The sequence below is a fragment of the Labeo rohita genome, chromosome 2, assembly GCF_022985175.1.
Source record: "Labeo rohita strain BAU-BD-2019 chromosome 2, IGBB_LRoh.1.0, whole genome shotgun sequence".
Classification (NCBI taxonomy): Eukaryota; Metazoa; Chordata; class Actinopteri; order Cypriniformes; family Cyprinidae; genus Labeo; species Labeo rohita.
In genome coordinates this window covers 17,000,482-17,016,821 of record NC_066870.1, presented here as the reverse complement: position 1 = coordinate 17,016,821, position 16,340 = coordinate 17,000,482, and the positions used below count along the sequence as shown (strand labels likewise).

Below are 16,340 nucleotides of genomic sequence, written 5' to 3'. Positions count from 1 at the left end.
GGATATTTGTGTTATTAAAATTTAATTATTGCAGGTCTGCGTCATAAGTTTGCTGTTTTAATTCATTTTGATGAGTACTGAATCTGAATTAATGCATGTTCACATTTAGTCTAGAACTACAGTAACATCATGTTTGCACAGTGCACACAACACCTCTGTACTTCCGATTTCTCTCATTGTGAGGATAGGAGACTTGTCAGTCAGTAAATGGGAAAACAAAGTAACTAGCGTTACTTATTTGAAAAAGTAACCGTTTCTTGTAAAGTAAAAAGTAATCCGATTACGTAAGTTGCGTTACTTGTTATGCAGTACATTTTCAGCAAATATTCATTTTTGGGTGAACTATTCCTTTCCAGAGTCTAGTAACAACATGAGGAAAAGTAAACAATAGAAATATGTTATTTGGAACAAACTGTTTCTTATAAGCTGTCTTCAACTGTCTTAGAAAATGCTTCCCTAATTCAAAATTATTTATACGTTCCTCAGTGGAGTGTCCTTCAGTAACTCTTCAAAATTATGTAAATAATTACACGTATGACTTTTCCACTATTAGTTTAATATCCTATCTTGACTGCTTCCTCAGCATTTCACAGAAATATTTTATGAATTCTGGTGACATCATTCAGTAGCTTTCCTTATTCCCAGAGGTGACTCATACCTCAGCTACCGCGAGTCTGGAATACCAGGATGGACACAGGGATACTCCCATTGTAAAGGAATTTGGTACTTTAGTGCCATATATGGAGTTTTTGAAATCAATCAGGGCCAAGAAGGAAAGAAAGGGGCGGAGTCTGCACTGAACGCGCGTTCTCATTGGTGGAGAAGTATCTGAGGGGAAGTTCTGGATCTACGTACGCTAAAATAGTAAAGCAGACAAAACTATCAAACTTTACCCAACTCTTTCTCTTTCAGTTCCCGACAGTCTGTTTTAAAGTTTTGGCTGCTTTTATTCGCTGACACAATGTCTTCGCAGTTCAACAGAGGTCCAGCATATGGGTTTTCAGCGGAAGTGAAAAGCAAGGTACGTGGAATAATTAACTTTTAATTCGTTTAAAACCTTAGCTAAAACATAGACATGTCATATTGTAGCTCATATGTAATAATAGAAATCGCACCGTCTGAGTCTGATGAATCGAAAGTGTATGAACCAATGTTTCCCAGACTTCCTGTAGTGTTAACATGTAACACACGTGTTACGATACAACATTAAATATGGGTCGTGCTTCATGTAATGCATATGACATTATTTTATTTACTGGCAACTAGCTGTTAAGTTAAAGTCAGCAAAGCGCAAAAGACGTCGCGGAAACAGCAAAGAAAGTTCTAAGGAGTTCTTGGGGCGTTGCCTCCAGTCCTCAAACATGTCATTGTAATCTGGCCTGAAAAACACACAGCTTGTGCTCACAATAAAGCTGCTGCTGGTTCACATTCCTCTTCTTGATAGGTGTTGATGTGATTTTAGCACACTAGTATCAGTTAGCAGTCCTGAGGTTAACTAGACAGACAGATTTACGGTGTTAGATAAGCCTTTGAGTTCCTATATTTTGATGTTTGACTATATATTAAGACATGAATGTAGTTATCTCAATCATCAACATGTTGTTTCTTTATGTATTATGGAGTACTGAAGAAATTATAACGTAAATCCTGTGTTTTTATGTGAAATCATGAGCATGAAGCTGTATCGTAGTCTTGATTGTTAATCAATGTCATTTTTTTCTCCACTAGATTGCACAGAAATATGATTCCCAGAAGGAGGAAGAGTTACGGATTTGGATTGAAGACATTACTGGGCGCTCAATTGGAGATGACTTTCAGAAAGGGTTAAAAAATGGAGTCATACTCTGCGAGTGAGTTTGTATTTCAGTATCTCTCAAAAGTAGTTTCACAACATACTTTTGCGTAACCTTGAGCTCTTGATCTTTCCTTAAAGGCTTGTAAACAAACTTCAGCCAGGGTCTGTGAAAAAGATCAACCAGTCGTCGCAAAACTGGCATCAGGTGAGCTGACCTTTCCCATTTCTCTGAAATGTTTATTCCTGGATGTTTTAGTTACGCTAGAGTCATTGTTCTGACATTGAACTGTTTTTCCGAGAACATAGTTGTCTGTTTTGTTGACTTAAACAGATGATAAGATTGTCTCTTGTTGTAGAAGGTTATGTTTTGTCTGTTCGCATTCAGCTATTTTATTCTGTTGCAGCTGGAGAACCTGACCAACTTTATCAAAGCGATCACCACCTACGGACTCAAACCTCACGATATTTTTGAAGCCAATGATCTGTTTGAGAATGGAAATATGACACAGGTTCAGACAACCCTCCTGGCTCTTGCCGGCATGGTAAGTCCCTAATGATATAATTTCGCATGAGTGCAGTCTAACTTTGATATTTCAGTCTGTAATTATAGAGTCTCTCTGTGTTTACAGGCTAAAACCAAGGGCATCCATTCAAGTGTAGACATTGGGGTGAAGTATGCTGAGAGACAGGAGAGGGCATTTGATGAGGAGAAAATGAAAGCCGGGCAATGTGTCATTGGATTACAGGTATGAGTGAACTTTGTGTGTTTGAGTTTCTGTCATTATTTTAAATTATCTGAATATGAGTCACAATTATTCACATTTTGCAATACAGAACTTATTTTAGCTCAATCTGGAAAGTACCATGACACTCTTTTGCATGTCTTTTAATAGATGGGAACAAATAAATGTGCAAGTCAAGCTGGAATGAATGCCTATGGCACCAGAAGACATCTGTATGATCCCAAGTCACACATTCTACCACCAATGGACCATTCAACAATCAGTCTGCAGATGGGCACCAACAAGGGCGCTAGCCAAGTAAGTACCTGTGTGCTGTGATATTGCCTTATTACTTACTCATTCTGATCTATGCAAGCCCGTCTTCGCCACTGAATAAAAAAAAAGGTTATTGCAACTTTTTATCTATTCTGACTTTTTTCTCAGAATTGCATGATATAAACTCACAAATTTATGGATAAAAACGAGCATTTCTGACTTTTTTCTTGCAATTGCGAGTTTATATCTCTCATTTCTGACTTTTTTCTCACAATTTTGAGAAAAAAGTCAGAATTGCAAGGAAAAAAAAGTCAATTGTAAGATAAACTCATAAATAAAAGTCAGAATTGTCCGTTTATATCTTGCAATTTTGACTTTATTTCTCGGGACTGCAGGTTTATTTCTCAGAATTGTCCGTTTATATCTTGTAATTTTGACTTTATGACTTACAATTGTGAGTTTATATCTCACAATTCTGACTTTATTTCTCAATATTGCAACTTTATTTCTCAGAATGTTTGAGTCTATAACTCTCAATTGTGAATTTATATCTCACAATTCTGAGAAAAAAAAGTCAGAATTGTGCAATTAAAAAAATCCCATTTCCCTTTTTTATCATATTTGTTATTCAGTGGCAGAAATGGGCTGCAGTGTTAATCAGAGGTGTTATTGTTAACTGAAACTAAAACTAAAACCATCAAAAAGCATTTTCGTTAATTGAAATTAATTGAAATTAATTTTTTTTTTATTTAAATTTGTAAATGTTCTCTTGGCAACTCACTGACAGTACCAAAATGACTAAATCTAAAAATAAATTGAATAAAAAAATATATTAAAGCTAAATGGACATACTAAAAGAGAACTTTTATTTTTATTTTTTTAAAAACATTTTGTTTAATTTAACTGAAGTAAAATATAGATAGATTAAAAAGTTAAAGTGGAATTTTTGCCTTAGTGACAAACTTAAAAAAAAACACACATTTAAGTTAAATACTAAATTTGATCAAACTGACATAAATTAAAGCTAAATGTACTATTAAAAAATAAACAATAAAAACGAGAAAAAAAACACAATAAAGTTATGATATTGCTAATTTTCTGCATTATTACCATCTTATTCTTATCAGTGTTATTATTAATTAAAACTATTAAAAGTGATTTCATTTACTGAAATAAAGCTGAAATTAAATATAAATATTAGGTGAAAATGTTACATTTTAAAATATTAAATAAAAATAGGAAATGTTAATTTAAAACGCCAATAAACACTATAATAGTATATGAACTCTCATCTGTTTTTTGTATAGTCTGGTATGACCGCTCCAGGGACCCGCCGTGCCATCTACGACCAGAAATTAGGCACGGATAAGTGTGACAACTCCACAATGTCTCTACAAATGGGCTACACTCAAGGCGCCAACCAGAGCGGGCAGAATTTCGGGCTTGGCCGTCAGATCTACGATGCCAAATACTGCCCCAAAGGTGCACCAGGTGCAAGTGGAGAAGCTGACGGTGGCTTCATGGATTACCAAGACGAGGGATACCAGGGTTATCAGGATGACGGTCAAGATTACTAAATCAACCAATCGCAGGCTAAGAGTCTGAATAAGAAGCTAAGGGGAAGTTGATACTTCCTTGCAAACAAAAGAACCGAAATTCCAGTACACCACCGTAAGCGTGCCATCTGTCGGATAGAGATGAAATGACCAATTTGAAACATATCACTTTTGTTTTAACTATATACATGTTCTTTTTATAGACATCATGTTTTGTTCATTTGAAGCGAGAGCCCTGCAAAACATATCAGTTAATGTCTTACGTGTATTGATACTTCTTGCACAACCACTATAATAATATTTAGTATTTGCTTAGTTGTTTAGTTTAGTGTAGTTTTTATTTTATTTGTTATTCATTGAAAATGCTGATCTTTACTTTGACGTTAAACGCAAGTATGACGGGGGTTATGATCAAGTTATTCGCATAATCCTAAAAAAATTATTTGTATTTTAGTTTTAGTTCAAGCTGTTGTGAAGACATTTGATATTAAGTATATACAAGAAAGAGCGTTGCGTGAGCCTGATTCATTATTTGAATATAGAACATGCTCAGGGGTGTAAAATCACTTTTTCTTGTCAGTTGAGCATGTGAAGGTGCATATTTGCTGTTACAGTTGAAAGATGCAAAGAGGGTTTAAATAAGGTGAACCTTTACTGCAGTCCATTGTGTTAATTTAAGAGTTTTTTTTCCCCAGTAATATTTTGCTATTGTGTTTTTAGGCTGGAAAGTGACAGCACATTCTTGACATGCACAAAAAGGAAGAGTTCATCTATCATTTCAGCAGCATTTTTGAGTCATTTCTGCTTTTGACATTCTAAATATTATACTTCCTCACTTGATTAGAGGAGATGAATGTGGTTTATGTTTTATAATACACTTTACTGTCTTACAGTTTGTAATGTGTTTTAAAGTTCTTTGTATTAGTGTTTCATATTCTCATCAAATATTTTACTGTTCGCAGAGCCAGAACAACTGGAGCTTGTCTTGTTTTCCTTGGATTATAGTATTGTGAAAGGAAATTGAAGTATAACTTTGTGAGCCTTGAACATTCCAAATTAGGAACTGGATTCACTGCTTTTTTTTTCCACAGTATTTGTTCTCATTCCAAATGACCCTTTGTACTAGACGTTGGAAATTTTAAGGTCTGCTTTTTTTTTACTTTTCTTATGGAATATGATGGTTAGATGGATGTAGTAAAAACTGGGTTCATAATAAAAGATGACAATGACGAACAACAGTTACTTTTGTCATGATTCATTATTTACAGAATCGCAAGTATGCTATTTTCAGTCCTACGCAAGAGGAAAATAACATTTGCAAGCTTTGAAACAACTAGTGTATTTTCCAATGGAAGTCTATGGATCTATAATCAGTAATCCAGTCAGTCAGTTAATCAAGCAGTGTTGGGTCTACTAGTAGCCTACATACTCTGGGGAAGAAACTACTTATATATTTAATGGTACAGCATAATCTTTGGACTTGAAAAAGAGGACTTGCCTAAAAAACTGTCCACAGATGTACGTAAAATACGTAATACTGCCATCATCTGGTATTGAGTGAGAATATGATAGCAAGTATATGTGCACCTGGACCATAAAACCAGTTATAAAGCTCAATAAATACGCTTTCCATTAATGTATGCTTTGTTATGATAGGACAATATTTGGCCGAAATACAACTATTTGAAAATCTGGAATCTGAGGGTGCAAAAAAAATGTAAATATTGAGAAAATCACGTTGTCCAAATGACATTTTTAGCAATGCATATTACTAATCAAAAATTAAGCTTTGATATATTTACGGTAGGAAATTTACAAAATATCTTCATGGAACATGATCTACTTAATACCCTAATGATTTTTGCCATTGATAATTTTGATCCATACAATGTATTTTTGGCTATTGCTACAAGTTGCCCATGCTACCCTTACCAAAAAGAAGTTTATTCAAGTGTGCTATTAGTATACTTCTTTTAAACTAAAAAAATAGGAAAGTATACTTTCAGTCTACTATTTATGTACTTCTCAGAAATGTGCTTTATATACTTACCAGAAATGACATTTTTTAAAAATGACATTTAAGTATACTTGACTTATACTTAAAAAAGTCTAAATATATTTGAGCTATACTTGTGCTCTGAGAATCCATGTTTTCATTGTTATACGTGAGAGATGCTATTACACATCTTCTGTACAGAAGTGAAGAAACCAAAACAGATGCTTCCACACTGTAAAAAATGCAAATACATATTTTCCATTTTACGAAACATTTTGAGTCTCAAATACTAAAAAATGCTATTTTCTTGAAATAAAAACCCTTGTCAGACCAACAAAATTACCCCAAATGTTGTCCCAACTAGTCACAGTTGTCTGAACAAAGAATTTCATATTGCTGAAATTTCCCAGCATGCATTACAGCATGAATAAATTATCCACTTACTGTTATAGGATTATTGTTTTGCTGTTTGCTGACTTAATTTAAACTATTTTTGTTGTTGTGACATAAAGATCTCATATTTTTAATATTTGCTGATTGCCATCGTTCTGGACGGCTGTGTATCTGGTTTTGAGGCCTAGATTCTTTTCAACCACTTCAACCCATATCCATTTCCTAGAAATCTTAGTCTTGTAAAATGTTTTACAAACAAAGACAATGCTGTCTACATACAAGAGTAATAATAATAATGTTATGTATGTTCAGATATTCATATAACAACATTTATACAAATGAATACCTAAATAGGGACATAGTAGTATACTTGAAGTATGATTTAAAGTTCATTTGAAGAAAAACAAAAAAACACTAAATATACTTGCAGTATAAAACTACTAAACTAGTAGTTTACTGAGACTATACTTTTCAAAGTGTACTAAAAATGCATAAAAAAGTATTTTAATTAGTATATCTGTAAGATCACTTTTAGTATAGTTGCAGTACAAACTGAAAACAAAGATGCAAACTAGTTGTGTACTCAAAGTTTACTACTGTTAAACTTAAAGTATACTTAAAAGTATACTTTTATATACTAGAAAGTGGGCCAATTTAGTCCCAAGGAGTATTAAAATAGTACACTTAGAAGTATACTACTAGTACACTGATATTTGTATATTTACTACATAAAGTATACTTAATAATATACTTGAACTTTACTTAAGTATACTTAATAAAATAAACTTGAAGTATACTTCTTTTTGGTAAGGGTAATTGAGACTGGTTTTGTCCAGGGTCACATATAGTCTATATTTTAAATAAAATGCTATTTATTTTAATAATTATTTGATATTTAACTTTATTTTATGTTTAACAAAAGGTCTGTGAAAGATGTGAAAACACAAATTGTCAAAACAGGATTGCAGATGTAGCGTGAATTAAACTCAGTCACTAAGGGTTAATAGAAGGCTTGTAAAATAGTTAAAAAGTCTAAATATTATAAAGCTAAATCTGACCGTTTTTATAAATAAACTGCAAACTACTCACAGTGTCAAAACTATGACGTTGTTTTCGTCGCTCTCACCAGGTGGCGCTGGTTAACAACATCTCCCCAGCTTCTCTAGTTCGCTTCAGTTTTGGCTGCCTGAGGTTGCAATTTGTTTTTACAACTTCACTTTGTGCTATTAGTGCCTTTCTTGTGCCTCTTCTCAAACAGGTCCGCTGTGAGCTTGTCAAAATGAATGTCTTCTTGCTAATAAACTGCTACATTCCATGTTGACACGGCGCTTCACCTCCTCAAGCTCCTGACTGATTTATCTTCACCATTCCTGTTGAAGCAGGTAGTAGACTGCAGCTCAATCTGCCATACAGACAAGATTGTGCAAACATTATCCTACACATTTAATCTGTACATTTTCTTATACTTCTGTTGAACACACACATGTCTGGTTTATTATCTTTGTGGGGACTCTCCATAGGCGCAATGGTTTGTATACTGTCCACACTGTATTTTCTATCCCCTTACCCTAACCCTACCCCTAAACCTAACCCTTACAGAAAACTTTCTGCATTTTTACTTTCTCAAAAAATCTCATTCTGTATGATTTATAAGCTTTTGTACCCATGGGGACCTCAATTTAGGTCCCCATCGTGACACGAGTCCCCATTAGTATGTGTGTATTCAGGTTTAAGTCCCCACCAGGATATATAAACCAAAAGCACACATACACACACACACACACACACACACACAAAAGTATTTTTAAGAATGTTTATAACCAAACAGTTTTGGTTACCACTGACATCCACTGTATGATGAAACTCATCAGCTATTTCTAAAAAAAATATGTTTTGTGCTCCATACAAGAAAAAGACCTATCAAAATAAGTTTTAAAACACATCTTTTAAAACAAATCTACTCTTAATATGAAAAATAAATGGATTTAATGGTTAGCAGTGTATTAGACACATCACGGGATAACTTCTTAAACGCGGAAATAGCAGTCGGTTTATTAGGAAAATAACGAATAACAACGTGCAGTAACGATAAAACTGTTTGCACTACAAACCAGTGTGTTCATAATTAAGATAATACATTAAAATAATATGAAAAAACACACCAATCTGTTTTGTACAGCTAACAGCTGGATGCGAGGAGACCGGAAGCCAGACCCACAAAATTTACAAATGGCCGCGTCCGCAGAAAAAAGTGGATATTTTTGCCCAAAGTTGCTTCGAAATTTGAAACGTTTTTGCCTGTCGCTAAATGTACAATGTTTTTTAGTAAAACACAAAACGGAAAAGAGTGGGTACTGAGTGGATTAATGATAATTAAAGATGTCATCGTATTTGTCAGTTTTCCCGGTAATGTTCTGCTCCAGCGGGTCTTAACACAGTAACAATACATTAACTGCATTCATAGACCGGATGACTGTTGAACGAAACTTTAAGACACATTATGGCTGTTATATAATGAAACATGTCTTTATGTTTGTGCAATGGCCTAGTTTTCAGTTGAATGTAATGCTCTTAATAACGCCCATGTACTGTACATAAAAGAAGCATATGTAGTGACCTCCCATTTGACATGTGGCAATTCGTATGCCTTTGTCAATATAAAGTGCGTAATCTTGTTGCCTTTAAGCCTGTAAAGGTCAAAAGCATCTGTATTTATTGCAAAGCAGGATTTCAAATGTAGTTCCTAAACACATTTCAATTTGTTTCTGTGTATGTACACAGCTGAAAAGATAACTTTCTTTCAAAGGTGATAAGACTTTCTTCTCTTAAACCGTTTGACTGTTAAATACGCTAAACTCATCTGAAAGTAAGCAACTGAAAGCACATTAGTGACGATTTGGCACGTTAAGAATTTCTCTCAGGTGTGAAACACTGAGTGTGACACTCGGAAGCCAGTGCAACTTTAGTTACTTAAAGTCGAGAAGAATAAGCTGATTTCCGCTAAGTAAGGTTCACGTGTGGTTAAGAGCATATGGCACCACTCCTGTGGGAACATTCAAGGACATAGTCATTTTTAATTTAATTTAGACTAAAAAAACTTGTTTTTGACTGTTTTTGAAGTAACAGCCATTCAACTGTATGCGTGACTTATATTTGCACCCATCTGCTTGATTATATTAGTTATATTTCTTGTCTCTAGGGCACTGTGCAAGCTTGAGCACCGTCAGGACATTCCAACATCACCTGCCGTCTCATGAGCATGTAGATGCACTTAACCCTCAGGTCTGATAGGAGCTGCATACATCTGCTTAGCACTTCACACTGATCTACCGTTTGTGTTTAAAGCAAGAAGTTCAATGACACCAACAGTTTTTTAAATAAAATCAGTCTTTATTGGTCTCTTCAAGACCAAACATTTTTTTTATAAAAACAATAACAAAATGCTTTACTTCTTGGAAAACATAAATTATAAGCAAAAAGATAAAGAAATACATAATGATTTTTTGTACAACATTTAAATAATACGGAAATCAGAGCATGACCTTTTAAAGTTGGCAAGAGTACAGCTGTAATGCTATGAAGAAAACATATACTTCTGTCATTTACAGAGAAGCGACATCTATAGACATATAAAGGCAGTCAATGTGACTGAGAAAATGAATCTCCACAGAAACTCCTTGTTTGATTTCAAAACAGGAAACTACACAAGTAGTCTCAGATCATTTAAGCTTTAAAAAAAGAAAAGACAGCGTGTGCGTATCAGAAAAGAACTTACACTTGAGATACTTGAAGTGAATTGACAGGCAATGGACGTTCAATGTTCGAGGCATGTCTTTGTCTGTGGATAATGCCTTAAGATAAACAGTGCCTTAGAATAAGCATTCTTAAAAGTACTGGCTCATAGCTTATTTGGTCCGTATTTTAGTGGCTAGGTTCTTATCTTCCCCAAGTTTTTTAGCTTTGGAAAGTGCTTGCAGTGGTGCTGAACCATCAGGTCTTTTGACGTCACCCTGCCAGATTTGTCTAAACATGTAGCAGATCCTTACAGTGGCCTGCACCATATAAAAACACGCTGCCGCTTGCAGAGCTCCAGGCACATTTAGTTCTAAATAAAAGAGCCTATTTTTGTGCAGACTGGGATTTAAGTGTCCACCACATTCGTGAATCAGACTTTGTCTGTTCTGACAAACAATTAGAAGACACTCCTACTAGAGCTTTAGACCTTTTCAGCACCAGTATGTTAGTTTGGCAGGTAACGAACGGTGGTTTCTCCACCCATATCATTGGTTCAGATCTCAGCAGAGGTCCTCTATGACTTGTTTTCGATCTCGGCGGGTGCGATCATCATGGTGGTGGTTTTCAGCGGGTAGTAGCGGCCGCGCCAGGTCTTCCAGAACACTCCTTGTTTTCTCTGGTGCCTTTGCTTTGGTGCAGGAGTAACAAAATACCTGCCGTTTAAATTCGAGCGACCGCAATTGCTAAACCACCAACCACCTGGAAAACCAAAAATAGAAACTGATTAGAACCACAACCACCCAGATAGAAAAAATCTTTTATGGCTCATTGCATTGTGATGTTACCTGATAGCTGTTTGGCACAGTTGAGGTCATTCTTCTGGTCGTTGTCTTTGTCGCGGGTGGAGAAGGGAACCGCAGATGTTTCGGTGGACAGAGAGCTCTCCAGGTTCCCAGCGGGACTTCCGAGAATGCGCAAGGAATAGTTGCTTTCCTCGCCATTCAGGCGGAAAGGGTAGTTGATGCTCTGAACCTCATCCATCCAGTCGGAGAACTGCACCTTGAGGATGTGGTTGCCACCTTTGGACACAGAATGGATCTTCTCTAGGCCGAGCCAGAACTCACCTGAAAGCAAATTCAAGCATATTTAGAAGACATGTACTCTAGTCTCGGAATAGGTCAGGAGATTTAATCACTTTGCATTTAAATCACTTAAGGGCTTTAGGGATACAGGATTTGACTATGTTTCCTCTCCAGCCAGGATTGATCTGATCCTCTATTCTTAATCTGCCACTTCACAACCCTTATTAGTGGGTAAATCACTTCGCCTTAATCAAAGTGTACTGACAGAAGTGGCTATTTGCTCACATGCAAAACAGAGTCAGTTCACATTGGATTCTTACCATTTAGGCTCCCAAAGCCAGTCTGGTAGGCCTGCCAAAGTTGGTCGAAGTCTACAGATCCATCTTGGCGCCTCTGGATGACTGTCCATCCTCCTTCTATGAATAAACGCACAAAACGAGGATTATAAGATGTGACATTTTGGGGGATGAGGAGAACCAATAAGCCTAAGCCTATGATTTTTGTGCGCCACTTACCGGGTGTCATTTCGCAGAAGACCTCAAAAGGCTCTGAGTCAGCTGGCTGGATGGTGTACAGGCCGCTTGTAGTCTCACCTCTCAGGAACAACTCATGACAGTCAGACGCCATAGCTGAAAGACACAAAAACACCACAAACGTTCACATGTCTGCAAATGACCTTTAACCAAGCATGTATCCAAACAAGGATTTGAAAGTTGGCACTGAATGGAAATTGCTCACACGTCCGGGTTGTTTATCTCAATTGTTTAACGGTGAACTAAACCTTATCTCAAACAAAGAGCCTTGAACGTGTCACCCAAGAACCCGAAAGCCAACATGGAGTTTGTTTTGAACTACAGGGCAATAGTCCAAATCATCTGACGTGTTGTTATTAAACAAAAGTCACAATGGTCCAAAAGAGCATTCAGTGTAATACACACTGGCATACATCTATGTAGCAAACATCTGCCCAACAAAGGCAGTTCCATATGTGAATTCTGACCTGGCTGAAACAATTGAGGGTGTAAACATGACCTTTCCCCCAGTTCCCAAGCACAGACGTCCCTCAGTAGATCTATAAGCATTCCTTCCTCCCTGCCCCCCTTTAGTCCAGCCCTCCATGCCTCCTTCACGTGCACAGCACCCCTCTGCTGACATCACAATGCATGGACAGCGAGTGATCCGGGAATGCTGGGGCTGCTGCTATTTGAGGAGCAACCGCACAGGCCCTCGAGGGACTATGTGGGATGCGAGTCAGATGCCAACAAAAAAAAATCTGGCACTGTCTGTCCTGTTAAAAGTTGGATGCCCTACTTTAACTGGTAATAATAATAAAAAAATAATTTGTTACACATTTATCTATATCTATCTACCTATCTATATACATACACACTTAAATAAAAAACACAAATAATGCAGCAGATCTAAAAGACTTAAAGGGTCAATGAATATGGTATTAGGTGAAGTGGTCTTCTTTAGTCTGGCACACTTCTCATTGACTGCAATAAAAAGGGTGGTCTGTGGAGATGAGTAGCGGCAGGGGGGTTTGAGGGGGATAGTCTGGCTCTGACAGATCTAGGGTAAAGGTTACGCATTTTCTGAGTGAAATGACGTGGTTTTTGGAGTGTTCTCCACACGACAGGGAAAATCTGTATAAAGTTCACGGTCCAAAAATATGCACTCTGTGCATGGTTTTCACTGGATTAGAGCCAGGAAATCTAATCAAAGGTGCAGGATATACTATATCTGAAAAAATAAGCCCTCCCTTTGCTCTTGGCCAGATTTGAAACAAATCTCTGCATGCTTGTGACCCTGAGTTAACGCAGTCCGAGACTGGTGAACTCTCACACAATTGGAAGGCGTCCAGAGAAACTGTTTCTTTTAAAGCATTCTTTGGATCCCACTGATGTCAGAACTCGCCATGAGAGGCTTTATTGTGTTCGTTTGGATGACTGTTCAGGCCCATGTGTTTTTGCTAGGTTCACCTTTCACCTACTTAGAGACTGCCGTTGCTCCGAAATGGAGTTTTCTCGTAAACGTGTAATTTCCAACCCTCGCACACACACGTTCATAAAATCCTCAGTTAAATGTATGAAATTTGGAGTCTTGTTTCCACAAGACATTTACAATATGTTTTCAAGATCTTTATTCTAACTGGACATGTTCCAAAACATTTTGTTGCACATAAACTCACTAAAGGAGCAAAACAAGTGGTACAAGTCTCAGCATGTTTTTTTTCTTTCAGTATAGATGCAATTAGTGTATGTGTGGGTGTTTGAATTACCAGAGAGGATTATGTGTAACAAGGCAGAGATGGTCTATTCGTACATGTGTGGATGTACCAATTTGACTTCTTTTTGCCAGGATATAGTAATTTTTGTAAAGTAATTTTTGTGTTTATCGAAACACCTTTTGACACTACCCTACACCACAAAACCAGTCATAAGGGTCTTTTTTTTATTTATATATCATCTGAATGCTGAATAAAGCTTTCCATTGATGTACGGTTTGTTAGGATAGAACAATATTTGACATACAACTATTTGAAAATCTTGAATCTGAGGATGAAAATCACCTTTAAAGCTCTTAGCAATGCATATCACTAATTAAAAATTAAGTTTTGATATATGTACGGTAGGACGTTTTTAAAATATCCTCATGAAACATGATCTTAATATCCTAATGATTTATGGCATGAAAGAAAAATCGATCATTTTAACGCGTACAGTGTATTTTTGGCTATTGCTACAAATATACCCGTGCTACTTAGAACTACTTTTGTGGTTTAGGGTCATATATTATTATATGTTTTAAAAATACATAATGGACACATCTTAGCTTTTAATTATAAAGGTATAGCATGGTCAACTGACTTACCAACAGGTGAATCTCGCTGTTCAGAACTCGCGTTCAGATGAACATCATCCTCCTTTCGTTTGAGAGAAGACCGCTCGCTTTTCATAAGAATCTAGTGCACAACACATGCATATTACAGGTAAGTTTGCAGTCGTAGACTTAATATTGATTCAACTCTACTTAACAGCTATATTATATTTTTTATTGCATTATCCCACTGAGCAAACGACGTCCAAACGACGTCATTTCAACGTCTTTGTCGGAATATAGACATGATCTGGACGTCGGGTGGACGTCTCATGTTTGTTGGGATCCTTACCTGGTTTTGTAGGGTCCGAATGCGAACATTTTGTTTATCCAATTTTTCTTGCTGCTGCTTGATGCGCTCGACCAGCTCATCGATACGTTTATTTTGCGCCTCCAGCATCCACTGAAATCAGAAATATGTTGCGGTCAGTTTATACAAATTCAAAACATCACCTTTTCCAAACCTCAGCAGACCGCAACGAAAAACATGTTGTTGTGGACAATTTAAGTTCATATTTTCCTGTTTAACCGGTCTTGTATAATCTTTTAAATCGTCACAGTTGTACTTTTGTTCATCGTTATGTAACAGTAGCATGAACTCGTTAAAAAAAAATCTGCGTGCGTATGAAACACTTAAGGTTCTGTTAAGCTTGTTTTATTTTGCTGAGACATCTATTAAGGGGAGAAGGTAAACACGCTTCCAACTTTCCAGGAGGTCAGTAGGCTATGTCATTTTTCTTTGTCTGGACAGCTGCTACCTTGCACGTACTACACGGCTCTGGGTTCAAGCCATGAAACAGCGTTCACGCCCACACGCGTGGCTCCTGTGCTGTGTAGTGGTCTATTGAGTGTTTTTTTTTTTTTTTTAACCACAAAAACCACTTGATTTCAGTATTTAGAATATGATTTTAACATATGCACAACAAAACATTACAATGCATGTCAGGCAGATATGTTTCACTTTCTATTAGCCCTGTAGGTTTTTCTCCTACCTGAATGGTTCGGGCATCGCTGTAGTTTCCCTCTCCCTGCATCAAGCCATCTACTTTTTCTTCCAGCTTATTCATCCTCTCATGGTCCTTCTTCCTGTCTTTGAGCAGCTGCTCTGTCTTCTCCCGCAGATCCATGGACACGTTTAGGACCAGGTTCTCACGTTCTTCAAAACTCTGGGCTTTTGCTTTCAACGCCTCGCTGTCTTCTTGAAGCCGTTGGGTCAGCTTGCTAAGCTCGGATATGGTGACGTTGAAGACCTTCATCTTGATGGTGATGTCTCTCACTTGGCCTTTGGTCTTGTCCACATGCTCCTTAAGACCCTGACCTAGCTGCAGCAACCCATGTGCAAGCACATTCACATCATCCCATGCTGCATACTGAACTCTCTTCTCTTTTCCAGTAGCAGCTCCTCTCTTTTCCAGCGGGAAGCTCGTCCCGGAGCTCGCCAGGACTGTGATGCATAGCAGATTTGCCAGTGGTACTTTCATCTTGCTTGTTTTATGTCTGTTGTTGTCTGGTTAGTCTAACTTGTTGTAGAGACCGGTTCGCTGTCGCAGTATTCTCAAGAGCACAGGCTCATGCTGTTGAAAGGCTAACTTGTTTTTATACCCTTTCTGAGCCGTCTAGAGTGCTTTGATTGGTTGGCCATCTGGAGGGAGTGTGTGAGTCTGCTCAGGTTTCAACCTCCTCCCCCTTAACCGTATATTTGCTTCAAATGTGGACCATGATGTAAGAATGGACCTGGTTGCAACCAGAAAGCCTGTTGAAATATTTTTTTTTTTTTAAGATTTAATTAAACTTGAGTGTGTGTTTACAACCTACACTTACAACCTTATGTTTGTATGCATACTTGTATTGACTTTTAGTCAGTGGTTTCACTGATTAATTATATTCATATTAACATTTTTGTTA

The 16,340-nt window shown here is 36.9% G+C and overlaps 3 protein-coding genes across 3 annotated transcripts in view; 1 reads left to right on the top strand and 2 right to left on the bottom strand.

Moving 5' to 3' along the window:
* Positions 1-16,340, bottom strand: part of nr2f6a (nuclear receptor subfamily 2, group F, member 6a) — a 152,415-nt gene that overhangs the window by 16,783 nt on the left and 119,292 nt on the right. The window lies entirely within an intron of this gene.
* Positions 830-5,587, top strand: cnn2 (calponin 2). Its single transcript, XM_051132068.1, has 7 exons — positions 830-1,021; positions 1,729-1,850; positions 1,934-2,000; positions 2,200-2,337; positions 2,425-2,541; positions 2,689-2,835; positions 4,101-5,587. Exons 1-7 carry the CDS (start codon positions 962-964, stop codon positions 4,368-4,370), a joined length of 921 nt encoding a protein of 306 aa, XP_050988025.1. The 5' UTR covers positions 830-961; the 3' UTR covers positions 4,371-5,587.
* angptl4 (angiopoietin-like 4) lies at positions 10,125-16,022 on the bottom strand. The gene is made up of 7 exons (XM_051132033.1): positions 15,428-16,022; positions 14,728-14,838; positions 14,430-14,520; positions 12,071-12,184; positions 11,876-11,971; positions 11,319-11,597; positions 10,125-11,232 (listed from the first exon to the last, which is right to left on the bottom strand). Exons 1-7 carry the CDS (start codon positions 15,914-15,916, stop codon positions 11,048-11,050), a joined length of 1,365 nt encoding a protein of 454 aa, XP_050987990.1. The 5' UTR covers positions 15,917-16,022; the 3' UTR covers positions 10,125-11,047.